The 16,580-nt window shown below is 36.6% G+C and overlaps 1 protein-coding gene across 2 annotated transcripts in view; it reads left to right on the top strand.

Annotated features, from left to right (window-relative positions):
* GUCY1A2 (guanylate cyclase 1 soluble subunit alpha 2) overlaps positions 1-16,580 on the top strand; it is a 401,095-nt gene that overhangs the window by 41,116 nt on the left and 343,399 nt on the right. For both annotated transcript variants that reach the window (XM_061202599.1, XM_061202598.1), the window contains exon 3: positions 136-257. In XM_061202599.1, the coding sequence (XP_061058582.1) occupies positions 136-257 (122 nt within the window). The remainder of the gene's footprint in view (positions 1-135; positions 258-16,580) is intronic.

Here is a 16,580-nt window from a genome sequence, read left to right as displayed (position 1 = left end):
TATGTCTTAAAGCTTCAGTTGTTTGAAAATGTCGTTATGCTAAGAGCATAAACACATGCTTTTGTGTATGTATATGAGTGCATTTGCAGAGTCTTTTAAAAATTTCTCCATATACTAATTTTGTTTTCTTCTTAGTTATAGGGATGTAGAAAAGAATTTCTACAATATTTCTAACAGATGCTCCTATGCAGACCATTCCAACAAAGAAGACATTGAAGATGTCTCAGGAATTCTTCAGTGTACTGCTAACGTACTCGGTATAGTAACTATATATTTATAAGGTTGAGAGAGAATGAGTAAGGGGAAGGGGGAAAAGTAAAAAAGAGTAAATGTTTCATTTTCTATGAAAGAGAGATTTGGAGACTATGGTGAATTGAGACCAAGACCTTGTCTTCAAGTGACTTAGTTTCAATACTTCTGATGATATTTAAATGGAAATTTCATGCATGCCATTTACTTGGACACTGGAAAACATTACATTCCAGGCAAACTTTTCTAAATATTCATATCTGAGTATTATTAGCCTCCTGTAATCCATATTTCTCTGGCTCTTACTGTCAGTTAAAATTGGGGATCTTTCTCTTTTCTCAAAGTCCATGCTTTATTATTATTATTATTATTATTATTATTATTATTATTTATTCTACTATTTCTGGAACGCCTGGTTGGGGCTGGAGGGTGGCTCACATGTACTCAGAGTGGACTCTACAACTCAAAGGCAGTGAGGTAGGTCATCTATGGAAGTCTCTGCGCCCTGTTTATAGGGGGGCATCTACCTTGAAAATACTAGTATTTCTGACAAAGGGCTGTTTTTAGATGTTCCCAACATGGTGAGGGATACTGTTATAAACTGCACTGAATCATGCAGCTATAAAGTACCATAAATGAGATGTCCTATCTTATGATCTGAAGTTCTTGGTGTGTGAGAGGTACATTGTATTATAGACAAAGTAGATACCATAGCAGGAATATTTTTTGCTCTAATGTCTTACATAGTTTTTTGGGAAAGATACCTCTTTCAATTTTTTTGGAATCTTCTTTTTGCCTTAGAACTCAGACAGAAATCCATGGAGTTCTGGGGAGTGGTGGGGGGAAAAAGCAAATCTTAGTGACTGACTCCATACAAAACTCAGAATCACCTCTCTCAGAATCAGATTTTGGAGACTAGGAAAAACTTGTTTCCCTTTCTTTCCCTTTAGGGTAAGTACTTTCCCTGGAGACATCTGAGTCCCTCCTACAAACAGATTCCAGGTGACCTCAATGCATGAGTTTACCAGATTTTTCTAAACATATCTGACTCCCAGAGGCAGACCTGGCTTTAACACTCAAGCCGGGACTCCAGCTAGACATTGACTACATTTTCTTCCTAGGTAACTTTTGTAAGCATAAAATATTATAATAAGAACATGGACCTTTTGTGAGGGGAGGCATATAGATGTAAGTGGTTTGTCCAAGACAATAATGGGCAGTGAAAAGATGTACTTACCTCAATCTTAGTACAACTCCATGGATGTCATACTACACAAGTCAACATTATTATTGGAGAAGATAAGGGGTGAGAGTAAAGGTGCGGTGGGGTTGGGCATTACCCAAGAACTGTTTATAGTTTTCTGATTTTGTATTTCTCAGGACTCTCTCATAAGTGATATCTATTTCTTTTGACACATTGTGATTTTTGAAAGGGTGAGGAGATGATGTTCCACTAAGAGGGATGTATCAGGATCTTGGCCAAGGGATTTTTAATATATTGAAAAACTTCTCTTTAATTACTAATTTTCTAAATGATTCCCTGCCCCTCCTTTCCTTTCCTTTCCTTATGCTGCCTACTTTGAGAATCGCTGAGTTAGAGGGAGTAAGAGGTGTACAAGACGATGAATATGTAAGAAGTACTAAAGACTTTTTCTGAACTGTGACTTGGAAATAAGTGTACACAATTCCTACAAGAAACTCTAGGTCAGACAATTTGATATAGTAAACACCAGGTGATACTGTTGGCCCAGCATAGCTTAGTTGATAGATTAAGTTAGTGAGTGAAAAGAACAGCAGGCAGTATGCTACCTGATGGTATTAGGTAAAGAGTAGTTTTTAAATAAGTACTTATAATTTAGAAGAGGACTGTATAACAGGGTTTAGATTTCCATAAATATTAAATTTTTCTGGAAAACAGATATTAGGTCTAATTTTTTTCCCTGTAAGTAATGATGGGTTGTTCTCAAAATGTAAAAAGCACAATCTTGTAAATGACTGCCTCCTGTTCACAAGACGCTGGCATGTATCCAACAGGTGATTATGTGCCTAAGACGTAGCTGTTCTCTTAACTTATGTCCTATCATAATTCTTGAAATATAGACTGAGGACAAAGATGACAGCTTTACTAGTCATATTCAATGTAAGCTTTATTTTTATTTTTAACAAGTCACGGAAGTATGATTAATCTTGGTTTGCTTAGATCTCACCTTTTACAAATAATTACATTTAAAGTCTTCTGTGCAATCATTTATGCAAATGCAAAAATTGATTAACTCACTGAGAAGAAAAACACCATAAAGAAAGAGGACCTGTTCTGAGTTGGGGAGTTTAGCATGGAGAAATAGAGTTTCAACGAGTTTAAGAAAAATGTTGATGCCTGGAAGCCCTCTCTGTGGATGCCAGAGGGCAGTTTTCCAACTCTATGATTTATATTTACCAGCTTTGGGTGGTGTGGTTAAAATACTGGTGGATTGGATTTGAGGGATACATATTTCTCTCACCTTCTTTACATATTACAAGGTTATAGTAAAGACTAGAATTGTGTTTGTTCACTCATCTGAATGTTATTTATATTTCACCTATCATCAAAAAATATTTAAAGTCATAGGTCAGAAAATATGATCAGAGTAACAAATTTTTCTCCTTTCAAAATGACCATCTCTATCTACTTAGTATAAACTCTAGGTAGTTTGATCGTTTACCAGCTCTTCAGGTTGAAGTTTGAGTTAAGTGGTTGGCATGGAATAAAAAGAGAAACCTGAAGAGAAGGAGAAACCTTGTTGCAGAAGACCAGTCATGCTTCTGTCATGCATTTGTTCCATTGCCTCTTCCCTAGGACTCCCTGGAAACATGCACATTACAGAGTGGTTTATGCCCTCTGTAATAATGGTAAAGAACTATTTCTAGACATCAACATTTTTGTCATTGATTTTCTTTTGTTGGCTTAGAAACCAGTTGTTATATTGTCTCATTATTTACAAATTAGGGATATTAAGTAGAGACTATTCCTTATTTTGGTGCTCTGGCATTCACTGTGATAATGCAGTACAGTACTCTAAGGAGGTTTTTAAACTCTGGAAAAAAAAATATACAAAGAGAGATAGTTGTGAACAATGCCCTCCCTACTGGAGGCTTTTAGTGTTAAACGTACTGCTTTATTTAGTACATCTTTTGCATACCAAAATGATCTTCTAATTTTAGTTGTTTGAAAAATGTAAGCCTTTTCCAGGCATAATCTGCAAAGCTCACTTTTAGCTCCAATTAAGTAAAAAAATGTGTTTATAGTCTTATGAGGTACAGCATTGAGTATTTTCTTGGAAATTGTAACAGTTGATTGGTACAATGAAGCATCTATGCTAAAGCATTAAAGGGTGTATACTGTGCTTTCTGCTGAAGTGTTGCCACCTGATCCTGTATCTTGGATTTAGGTAATGTTGGGGAAAGGAAGACAGAATTGAATAGGGAGACTTAAGGGAGAAGGATGATATATTGCTTAGCTCCCTTTGCGTAATACAATTTAAAATAAATGAGGATTATGAGGATTTCAGTTTTAACAGGTTTTGATACTGTTAAAGGGGTTGTGGGTGTTTCATCAAGAGCCATAAGATATAGATGGTGTAGGATAAAGTCATTCCACAGTAGGACAGAAATCATATAGAAATGAGAGATCTAAGGTAATTCCTCTACTGATGAATTATAGCAAACAGAGCAAATTATAGCAAACAGTTTACTATTTTAATAAGCGTCAGTTATTTACTAAGTATTAACAAAGCATAGTTTTACACTGCCTTGGCTAAAGTGCATTTTCTCTCAAAATAATTGGTGAAGGACATGAATTGTGAAAGAATATTCATTAAAGTTTTTTTCTGTTTTAAAGGTCGTCTGTTAAAGTGGGACTTTATTGTCTCCAAAAAGTCAGCATTTAAAGTCAGTGTCAGAGTAATGTTTTCATGAGATTATTTGTTGGGAAAATGCTAGTGAGGAGAATGGAGTGGATGAACTTTGGTGCGTATACCTCACAATAGTTTTGTGGTAGACTCTGAAATACTGTGAAACCTGAGCTCCCTATAAAGTGCCACTGATTCCAGAATCATTAGCTGGTATGGAACTTTCTGTTGCCACTTGTTTTTATATAAGCAATAGTTTATTGCTTACATGTTGACTTGTATGTATTTTTCTGGTTTTATTGTGATTTTGAATGTGCACTTGACAGCCTTTTAATTGGCCATAAAACTGTGAAGAGTTAGTTAGCCTTACTTTAGGGTTAAGATTACATGAGGGTTTCCTTAGGATAACTCTAAAACGTGTAATTGTTTAGTGAATTAGAATATATTTAACATATTTAGAATATTGGAGAACTAGTTGGTGCAAAAATCACTTATCACTTTTATAGATGAATTAATATTGATAGCAATAAATAAATTCTGCCAATATAGTTCTTTTTTGGGGGGGACAAATGGTGTTTTATTTATTTTTTTATTGAAGTATAGTTGAGTTACAATGTTGTGTTCATTACTGCTGTGCAGCAAAGTGATTCAGTTATACATATACATGTATTCTTTTTTAACATTCTTATCCATTATGGTTTTTTTTTTTTAAACATCTTTATTGGAGTATAATTGCTTTACAATGGTGTGTTAGTTTCTGCTTTATAACAAAGTGAATCAGTTATACATATGTTCCCATATCTCTTCCCTCTTGCATCTCCCTCCCTCCCACCATCCCTATCCCACCCCTCTAGGTGGTCACAAAGCACAGAGCTGATCTCCCTGTGCTATGCGATTGCTTCCCACTAGCTATCTATTTTACGTTTCGTAGTGTATATTTGTCCATGCCACTCTCTCACTTTGTCACATCTTACCCTTCCCCCTCCCCATATCCTCAAGTCCATTCTCTAGTAGGTCTGTGTCTTTATTCCCGTCTTGCCACTAGGTTTTTCATGACCTTTTTTTTTTTTTTCCCTTAGATTCCATATATATGTGTTAGCATACTGTATTTGTTTTTCTCTTTCTGACTTACTTCACTCTGTATGACAGACTCTAACTCCATCCTCCCCACTACAAATAACTCCATTTCACTTCTTTTTATGGCTGAGTAATATTCCATTGTATATATGTGCCATATCTTCTTTATCCATTCATCCGATGATGGACATTTAGGCTGCTTCCATGTCCTGGCTATTGTAAATAGAGCTGCAATGAACATTTTGGTACATGACTCTTTTTGAATTATGGTTTTCTCAGGGTATATGCCCAGTAGTGGGATTGCTGGGTCATATGGTAGTTCTATTTTTAGTTTTTTAAGGAACCTCCATACTATTCTCCATAGTGGCTATATCAATTTACATTCCCACCAACAGTGCAAGAGTGTTCCCTTTTCTCCACACCCTCTCCAGCATTTATTGTTTCTAGATTTTTTGACGATGGCCATTCTGACCGGTGTGAGATGATATCTCATTGTAGTTTTGATTTGCATTTCTCTAATGATTAATGATGTTGAGCATTCTTTCATGTGTTTGTTGGCAATCTGTATATCTTTTTTGGAGAAATGTCTATTTAGGTCTTCTGCCCATTTTTGGATTGGGTTGTTTGTTTTTTTGTTATTGAGCTGCATGAGCTGCTTGTAAATTTTAGAGATTAATCCTTTGTCAGTTGCTTCATTTGCAAATAGTTTCTCCCATTCTGAGGGTTGTCTTTTGGTCTTGTTTATGGTTTCCTTTGCTGTGCAAAAGCTTTCAAGTTTCATTAGGTCCCATTTGTTTATTTTTGTTTTTATTTCTATTTCTCTAGGAGCTGGGTCAAAAAGGATCTTGCTGTGATTTATGTCATAGAGTGTTCTGCCTATGTTTTCCTCTAAGAGTTTGATAGTGTCTGGCCTTACATTTAGGTCTTTAATCCATTTTGAGTTTATTTTTGTGTATGGTGTTAGGGAGTGTTCTAATTTCATACTTTTACATGTAGCTGTCCAGTTTTCCCAGCACCACTTATTGAAGAGGCTGTCTTTTCTCCACTGTATATGCTTGCCTCCTTTATCAAAGATAAGGTGACCATATGTACGTGGGTTTATCTCTGGGCTTTCTATCCTGTTCCAGTGATCTATGTTTCTATTTTTGTGCCAGTACCATACTGTCTTGATTACTGTAGCTTTGTAGTATAGTCTGAAGTCAGGGAGCCTGATTCCTCCGCTTCATTTTTCGTTCTCAAGATTGCTTTGGCTATTCGGGGTCTTTTGTGTCTCCATACAAATTGTGAAATCTTTTGTTCTAGTTCTGTGAAAAATGCCAGTGGTAGTTTGATAGGGATTGAATTGAATCTGTAGATTGCTTTGGGTAGTAGAGTCATTTTCACAATGTTGATTCTTCCAATCCAAGAACATGGTATATCTCTCCATCTACTTGTATCATCTTTAATTTCTTTCATCAGTGTCTTATAATTTTCTGCATAGAGGTCTTTTGTCTCCTTAGGTAGGTTTATTCCTAGATATTTTATTCTTTTTGTTGCAATGGTAAATGGGAGTGTTTTCTTAATTTCACTTTCAGATTTTTCATCATTAGTGTATAGAAATGGAAGAGATTTCTGTGCATTAATTTTGTATCCTGCTACTTTACCAAATTCATTGATTAGTTCTAGTAGTTTTCTGGTAGCATCTTTAGGATTCTCTATGTATCGTATCATGTCATCTGCAAACAGTGACAGCTTTACTTCTTCTTTTCTGATTTGGATTCCTTTTATTTCTTTTTCTTCTCTGATTGCTGTGGCTAAAACTTCCAAAACTATGTTGAATAATAGTGGTGAGAATGGGCAACCTTTTCTTGTTCCTGATCTTAGTGGAAATGGTTTCAGTTTTTCACAATTGAGGATGATGTTGGCTGTGGCCTTTATTATGTTGAGGAAAGTTCCCTCTATGACTACTTTCTGCAGGGCTTTTATCATAAATCGGTTTTGAATTTTGTTGAAAGCTTTCTCTGCATCTATTGAGATGATCATCTGGTTTTTCTCCTTCAATTTGTTAATATGGTGTATCACATTGATTGATTTGCATATATTGAAGAATCCTTGCATTTCTGGAATAAACCCCACTTGATCATGGTGTATGATCCTTTTAATGTGCTGTTGGATTCTGTTTGCTAGTATTTTGTTGAGGATTTTTGCATCTATGTTCATCAGTGATATTGGCCTGTAGTTTTCTTTCTTTGTGACATCTTTGTCTGGTTTTGGTATCAGGGTGATGGTGGCCTCGTAGAATGAGTTGGGGAGTGTTCCTCCCTCTGCAATATTTTGGAAGAGTTTGAGAAGGATAGGTGTTAGCTCTTCTCTAAATGTTTGATAGAATTCACCTGTGAAGCCATCTGGTCCTGAGCTTTTGTTTATTGGAAGATTTTTAATCACAGTTTCAATTTCAGTGCTTGTGATTGGTCTGTTCATATTTTCTATTTCTTCCTGGTTCATTCTCGGCAGGTTGTGCATTTCTAAGAATTTGTCCATTTCTTCCAGGTTGTCCATTTTATTGGCATAGAGTTGCTTGTAGTAATCTCTTGTGATCGTTTGTATTTCTGCAGTGTCAGTTGTTACTTCTCCTTTTTCATTTCTAATTCTGTTGATTTGAGTCTTCTCCCTTTTTTTCTTGATGAGTCTGGCTAATGGTTTATCAATTTTGTTTATCTTCTCAAAGAACTAGCTTTTAGTTTTATTGATCTTTGCTATCGTTTCCTTCATTTCTTTTTCATTTATTTCTGATCTGATCTTTATGATTTCTTTCCTTCTGCTAACTTTGGGGTTTTTTTGTTCTTCTTTCTCTGATTGCTTTAGGTGCAAGGTTAAGTTGTTCATTTGAGATGTTTCCTGTTTCTTGAGGTAGGCTTGTATTGCTATAAACTTCCCTCTTAGAATTGCTGTTGCTGCATCCCATTGGTTTTGGGTCGTCGTGTCTCCATTGTCATTTGTTTCTAGGTATTTTTTAATTTCCCCTTTGATTTCTTCAGTGATCACTTTGTTATTAAGTAGTGTATTGTGTAGCCTCCATGTGTTTGTAGTTTTTACAGATCTTTTCCTGTAATTGATATCTAGTCTCATAGTGTTGTGGTCAGAAAAGATACTTGATACGATTTCAATTTTCTTAAATTTACCATGGCTTGATTTGTGACCCAAGATATGATCTATCCTGGAGAATGTTCCATGAGCACTTGAGAAAAATGTGTATTCTGTTGTTATTGGATGGAATGTCCTATAAATATCAATTAAGTCCATCTTGTTTAATGTATCATTTAAAGCTTGTGTTTCCTTATTTTTTTTCATTTTGGAAGATCTGTCCATTGGTGAAAGTGAGGTGTTAAAGTCCCTTACTATGATTGTGTTGCTGTCGATTTCCCCTTTTATGGCCGTTAGTATTTGCCTTATGTATTGAGGTGCTCCTATGTTGGGTGCATAAATATTTACAATTGTTATATCTTCTTCTTGAATCGATCCCTTGATCATTATATAGTGTCCTTCTTTGTCTCTTGTAATAGTCTTTATTTTAAAGTCTATTTTGTCTGATATAAGAATTGCTACTCCAGCTTTTTTTCATTTCCATTTGCATGGAATATCATTTTCCATCCCCTCACTTTCAGTCTGTATGTGTCCCTAGGTCTGAAGTGGGTCTCTTGTAGACAGCATATATATGGGTCTTGTTTTTGTATCCATTCAGCCAGTCTGTGTCTTTTGGTGGGAGCATTTAATCCATTTACAATTAAGGTAATTATTGATATGTATGTTCCTATTCCCATTTTCTTAAATATTTTTGGTTTGTTATTGTAGATGTTTTCCTTCTCCTGAGTTTCTTACCTAGAGAAGTTCCTTTAGCATTTGTTGTAAAGCTGGTTTGGTGGTGCTGAACTCTCTCAGCTTTTGCTTGTCTGTAAAGGTTTTAATTTCTCCATCAAATCTGAATGAGATCCTTGCTGGGTAGAGTAATCTTGGTTGTAGGTTTTTCTCCTTCATCACTTTAAATATGTCCTGCCACTCCCTTCTGGCTTACAGAGTTTCTGCTGAAAGATCAGCTGTTAACCTTATGGGGGTTCCCTTGTGTGTTATTTGTTTTTTTTCCCTTGCTGCTTTTAATATGTTTTCTTTGTATTTAATTTTTGATAGTTTGATTAATATGTGTCTTGGCGTGTTTCTCCTTGGATTTATCCTGTATGGGACTCTCTGTGCTTCCAGGACTTGATTAACTATTTCCTTTCCCATATTCGGGAAGTTTTCAACTATAATCTCTTCAAATATTTTCTCAGTCCCTTTCTTTTTCTCTTCTTCTGGGACCCCTATAATTCGAATGTTGGTGTGTTTAATGTTGTCCCAGAGGTCTCTGAGACTGTCCTCAGTTCTTTTCATTCTTTTTTCTTTATTCTGCTCTGCAGTAGTTCTTTCCACTATTTTATCTTCCAGGTCACTTATCCGTTCTTCTGCCTCAGTTATCCTGCTATTGATCCCGTCTAGAGTATTTTTAATTTCATTTATTGTGTTTTTTATTGTTGCTTGGTTCCTCTTTAGTTCTTCTAGGTCCTCGTTAAATGTTTCTTGCATTTTGTGTATTCTATTTCCAAGATTTTGGATCATGTTTACTATCATTATTCTGAATTCTTTTTCAGGTAGACTGCCTATCTCCTCTTCATTTGTTAGGTCTGGTGTGTTTTGACCTTGCTCCTTCATTTGCTGTGTGTTTTTCTGTCTTCTCATTTTGCTTATCTTACTGTGTTTGGGGTCTCTTTTTCGCAGGTTGCAGGTTCGTAATTCCTGTTGTTTTTGGTATCTCTCCCCAGTGGCTAAGGTTGGTTCAGTGGGTTGTGTAGGTTTCCTGGTGGAGGGGACTAGTACTTGTGTTCTGGTGGATGAGGCTGGATCTTGTCTTTCTGGTGGACAAGTCCACATCTGGTGGTGTGTTTTGGGGTGTCTGTGGCCTTATTATGATTTTAAGCAGCCTCTCTGCTAATGGATGGGGGTGTGTTCCTGTCCTGCTAGTTGTTTGACATAGGGTGTCCAGCACTATAGTTTGTTGGTCGTTGAGTGAAGCTGGGTCTTGGTGTTGAGATGGAGATCTCTGGGAGATTTTCATCGTTTGGTATTACACGGAGCTGGGAGGTCTCTTGTGGACCAGTGTCCTGAAGTTGGCTCTCCCACCTCAGAGGCACAGCCCTGATGCCTGTCTGGAGCACCAAGAGTCTTTCATCCACACGGCTCAGAATAAAAGGGAGAAAAAATAGAAAGAGGATAAAATAAAATAAAGTAAGATAAAATAAAATAAAGTTATTAAAATAAAAAATAATTATTAAGAAAAAAATGTTTAAAGTAAAAAAAAAAAAAAAAAACGGACGGACAGAACCCTAGGACAAATGGTGAAAGCAAAGCTATACAGACAAAATCTCACAGAGAAGCATACACATACACACTCACAAAAAGAGGAAAAGGGGAAAAAATAATATATCTTGCTCCCAAAGTCCACCTCCTCAATTTGGGATGATTTGTTGTCTATTCAGGTATTCCACAGATGCCGGTACATCAAGTTGTTTGTGGAGCTTTAATCCCCTGCTTCTGAGGCTGCTGGGTGAAATTTCCCTTTCTCTTCTTTGTTCGCACAGCTCCCGGGTTTCAGCTTTGGATTTGGCCCCTCCTCTCCATGTAGGTTGCCTGAGGGCGTTTGTTCCTGCCCAGATAGGACAGGGTTAAAGTAGCAGCTGATTCGGGGTCTCTGGCTCACTCAGGCCCGGGGGGAGGGAGGAGTACAGAATGCGTGGTGAGCCTGTGGTGGCGGAGGCTGGCGTGACATTGCACCAGCCTGAGGCGCACTGTGTGTCCTCCCGGGGAAGTTGTCCCTGCATCACGGGACCCTGGCAGTGAGGGGCTGCACATGCTTCCGGGAGGGGAGGTGTGGATAGTGACCTGTGCTTGCACACAGGCTTCTTGGTGCTGGCAGCAGCAGCCTTAGCGTTTCATGCCCGTCTCGGGTCCGCGCAGATAGCCGCGGCTCACACCGGTCTCTGGATCTCGTTTAGGCGGCGCTCTGAATCCCCTCTCCTTGCGCACCAGGAAACAAAGAGGCACGAAAAAGTCTCTTGCCTGCTCGGCAGCTCCAGACCTTTTCCCAGACTCCCTCCCACTCGCTGTGGTGAGCTAACCCCTTCAGGCTGTGTTCATGCCGCCAACCCCAGTCCTCTCCCTGGGATCCGACTGAAGCCGGAGCCTCAGCTCCCAGCCCCCACCCACCCAGGCGCCTGAGCAGACAAGCCTCTTGGGCTGGTGAGTGCTGGTCGGCACTGATCCTCTGTGCGGGAATCTCTCCGCTTTGCCCTCTGCACCCCTGTTGCTGCGCTCTCCTCTGTGTCTCCGAAGTGTCCCCCCTCCGCCACCCGCAGTCTCCTCCCGTGAACGGGCTTCCTAGTGTGTGGAAACCTTTCCTCCTTCACAGCTCCCTCCCACTGGTGCAGGTCCCATCCCTATTCTTTTGTCTCTGTTGTTTCTTTTTTTCTTTTGCCCTACCCAGGTACGTGGGGAGTTTCTTGCCTTTTGGGAGGTCTGACGTCTTCTGCCAGCATTCAGTGGGTGTTCTATAGGGGCAGTTCCACGTGTAGATGTATTTCTGATGTATCTGTGGGGAGGAAGGTGATCTCCGCATCTTACTCTTCCGCCATCTTCTCCTCTCTCCTCCATTATGGTTTATCATAGGATATTGAACAGAGTTCAATATAGTTATTACTGTAACTTGGTAACTGATCAGTTTTCTCTTTCATTAAAAGTAAATTAAAAGTAAATAAAAAGTAAATAGTGTCAGTATTTTAATGAGATGAATTGGAGTTAGGGTGGCTGGAAGGGAACTGATTTATTAACTGATTTAATAATGATATTATAATGTAGTAATTTAGAGCAAAGACTAGAGCCAGATTACTTAGTTATGAAAACATACTTACTCGCCGTATGAACTGGAATAAGTTACTTAATCTTTCCATACTAAATATTTCTCATTTGTAAAATGGGGATAATATAATTACATACCTCCTAGAGTTGTTAGGAAGATTAAATAAGTTAATTTATATAAAGTACTTATAGCAGCCTGATAAATAACAAATGCTGAAGTGTTTGCTCGTATTATTGAACATTCACAAAATAATGTTTGCATCAGAACTGGGAGGTCAATATTCTCCCTTTTATAGTTGAGGAAACATATTTTGAGACATTAACTTGTTGCTAAGTTCCTTTGTCAGTGCTGACAAGCCACAAAAGCAGGATTTACACCCAGGTCAGTCTGATTCCAAACCTTTCCCTGCTTCATGCTGCCTTCAAGGGTCATTGGACTAAGATTGACTTTACATCACACCTCCAATGCTAATTACACAAGTCTTTCTAGTTCTCTGAATTATGAAAGTTGTCATTGTATTGCATTTTACTTAGTTCATTACTGCTTGAAAGTGTACTAGGGATACTTGCTTGCATAAGGATAGTATCAAAAAAGTTTGGTTATTTATCATTAGTATTAAGGAGAATGCAGTTTCCTTGTAATTTGAATCATTTACAGGTTAGATTTTTTTTTCAGATTTCAGGTGTTGACAGTGCAAATTAAGGGTGACAGTGTTTGGCTCATGACACAAACATGGTTTCATAGTTATGCTGTAGTAAACCCTATGCCAGTTCTGTTGGCCACAAGATTTCAAGCTGATTTGGTGGCTTAATTTAATATGTTAGATGTCATTGGCCTAGCACAAACCTTGCAAAAGGCTGTATTTACAATGCCATTGATTTTTTTTTTAATGGTTAAGCTTAGGAATATTGTCAGAGTATCTCATTTAGGAATTTAATAATTTAGGCATTATTAAATTTAGGAATTTAATAATTATAAAATTATTAAAATTATTAAATTTAGGAATTTAATAATTCCTAGTAGAGAATTGAGTAGTGATTCTATGTAAATTAAAAATAACTTCTGTTTTCTGCTCTCTGCTTGAATACTTTTTTCTGAAATGATTAGATGTAGTAGGTAGGCCTGAAAAGGAATGAGACCGCTGAGTGTGAACACTGCCTCCAATATGTGTAAAATTGTAAAACATTTAAATAAAAACTGATCCTTAAATTATGCAGACCAGTTTTAAAAGATACAAGTATATTGAGAAGAAATGTAGAGAGCTTTCTTTACTCCCCTAGATATTTTTTTCTCTTGGGATCATTTTCTTCTGAATCTTATGACAAGCCTTTTCCCATTTATCCTGCTAAATTTCTCCACACTAAGCTTCTCTTCTTTACTGAAAAAACATGACAGTCATTTTTCTTTCTTATTTTTTAGATCTTCTTTGTTTATATCTAATGTGTTATTGCCTTATCACTAGCAGCTTTCTGTCTTGGACCTCTTCCTTATGTGGGAGAGCAACCTCTCACATCCTAAATTCTTCAGACTGTCTGTTGTTCTCTTTTCTGAATTTTTTAGTAGGTAGGTTTTTACTTTTCTTTTCCTTTTAAGTTTTTAAGAAATAAACTTTTAATTTTAGTATAGTTTCAGATTTACAGAAAAGGTGTGAAGATAGTATAGAACGTTCTCATACATTCCACACCTATTTCCCCTATTATTGACTGCTTACATTAATATGGTACTTTGGTCCCAATTAATGAACCACTATTGCTACATTATTATTAAGTAAATTTCAAGCTTTATTTAGATATCTGTAGTTGTTACCTGTCCTTTTTCTGTTCCAGTATCCCACTCAGGATATATTACATTTAGTCGTTAGGTCTCCTTAGACTCCTCTTGGCTGTGACAGTTTTTCAGACTTTCCTTGTATTTGATGACCTTGATGGTTTTGAAGAGTACTAGTCAGCTTGCTTTCAGTTGTCTGCTGTGTACTTTGACATATGTCCATCATTATTGTGTGTGTGTGTGTGTGTGTGTGTTTTGAGCACTTCCCTACTATCTTGTATTATAAGATGCTCCAGACCCATCTTGTATATTTTCTGCCTCAGTCATTTCTCAAAGTCATTTCTTAAAGGAGTCTCAAAGGAGTCCTGATTCCTTTTGTTGGAGAATGGTGTTGGAAACCAAAATCTGGGTACTCAGTGTACTCATTGCTATTGGGGTGTTGCTGCTTCTAGGCTCTCTCAGTTGACAGAGCAAGGAAATATATATGTGTATATTAACTGCTATATATATATATATATGCCTGTCTATAAATATTTCTGTATTTCTATATTATGCTAAATATGAGTTCATACTGATGTCTTCAACCCTAACCCATTATCATGTGGATCATTCTAACCTTTCCCCCTTGCTTACTATAACCTCCTACTCCAGCAGTGAGAAACTTTGTTCTGTTTAGCCATTGATCTACATAATTGTTCAATTGCACTGTAGGAGTATAGTTGTTTCAGAATTGTTATTACATGCTCCTATGGGAAATGATTTTATCAACTAGAGTACAGTGTTTGTGTGCAATTTCAGAGTATGGATTTACGTATGAAGTTTTCAGACTCCACTCATTTCCAAGGTTATTTAGGTCAGCACCTTTCTACTCTACTACCTTCAGTGAAGTTTTTTTTTGCACTTGTAATAAAGTTTGTAATACAGTTATATTCTTTGTGTGACTTGATAGCTAATTCCTTTTTTCATTCCATTCTGGGATCTTACGTTCCATTTCTGGGATATACATATGTATATATATAAATATATTTATATACAAATATATATAAAAAAATTTTTTTCTATATATATATTTAAAATTTGCATACTGTAAAGTTCACTTTTTGTGCTGTAAAATTCTATGGGCTTGATAAATGCATAGTGTCATGTATCCACCATTATAATATCCTATGAAATACTTTTACTGCCTTAAAATTCCTCTGTACTTCACCTTTTTAACCCTACCTCTTTCCCCCCAACAAATCCCTAGAAAATACTAATCTGTTTGCCACTCTATAGTTTTGCCTTTTCCAGAATGTTATATAAATGAAATTATAATAGCATGTAGCTTTTTCACATTTTTTCTGGTTTTTTTGTTTGTTTTTTTGCTTAGCAGTGTGCATTTAAGTTTAGTACATATCTTTGTGCGGCTTGATAGCTCATTCCTTTTTTCTCTCTGAATAGTATTCCATCATAATAATGTACTACAGTTTGCTTATCCATTCACCTATTGAAAGACAGCTGGTTGCTTCTGTTTTTGGTGATTATGGATGAAACTGCTATAAACATACACCTGCAGGTTTTTATGTAGACATGTTTTTGAATCAGTTAGGTAAGCACCTAGCAGTGTGATTGCTGCACTTTGTTTAGCTTTGTAAGAAACTACCAAAGTGTCTTCCAAAATGGCTGTTATCACTTATTCCTCATCCTCTCCAGAAACTGGTTTGTCAGATTGTTTTGATTTTAACCATTCTAATAGATGTGCCTTTTCCCTTGAAGTTTTAATAAACAAAAACAGCACCTGCTATCTCCTTATAATTTCAACATATACAAACTATAGTTAAGAATTTTGTTTTTCTGTTTTGTCATTATGAGTGCTTTTCCAAGATTTTATGACTGATTTAGAAACTGTTTAAAAAATTATTTCTGGTATGATTAAAAATCATACCAGAAATTATCCATGGTGCTAACAGGCAGAATATTTCTCTTTGATTTGGTAAAAATAAGCCCCTGGAATGGAGTCAGCCACTGTTATATAGTAGAAAATGAAATATTTTATGTATTTAGGTGTAACTTCTAAGTGATATGACTTGTCATCCTATTTATTGAAGATGTTCAAAACATCAGTCTTTGCTAATATTGCTCCCCTCATCTTCAGATTAATGTAGTTTGAATTCCTTTCAACACTGTCAGTGGCCAGTGAGTCAAACTCGCTTAACGAAACCTTCTTTTACTCAGTTCATTTTCATAAGCAGGTTTTGTAAGCCTCTTAAACAATCTCCCACTGCTCTTTTCTCAGGAAATAGTATAATTTCCACTTAATATCTGCAAAATTCCTAACATGGAAAAATTACCTGTGACTTAGAAGAAATGAAAGCACACTTAGGTCAGCCTTTTTGCATGGGCTTGTGGGGAAGGCAGGAAGACTATGAGGATGTGATGTAAGAGTCTGCTGCAATACTTATTGACCTCTCTACTGCTTCTGTTACAAAAGAGTAATTTTTAGTTTTTCTCTCAGTTAGCAAGAAGTTTATTCTTTCCTTACTATGGGAGAAAGATGATTGTGGGCCCATACCACTTCCTATGTGAAACTTCATAGGTCATTTTTTTTACCATCTCTTGGAACAAATTCATAGTGATTTGGCATATGTACTTTTAAAATTTAAATACCATATGTTTGTGTTCACTCCTTTTGAATCTTT

Source organism: Eubalaena glacialis, chromosome 10, assembly GCF_028564815.1.
Source record: "Eubalaena glacialis isolate mEubGla1 chromosome 10, mEubGla1.1.hap2.+ XY, whole genome shotgun sequence".
NCBI lineage: Eukaryota > Metazoa > Chordata > Mammalia > Artiodactyla > Balaenidae > Eubalaena > Eubalaena glacialis.
This window is presented reverse-complemented; position numbering and strand designations above follow the sequence as displayed.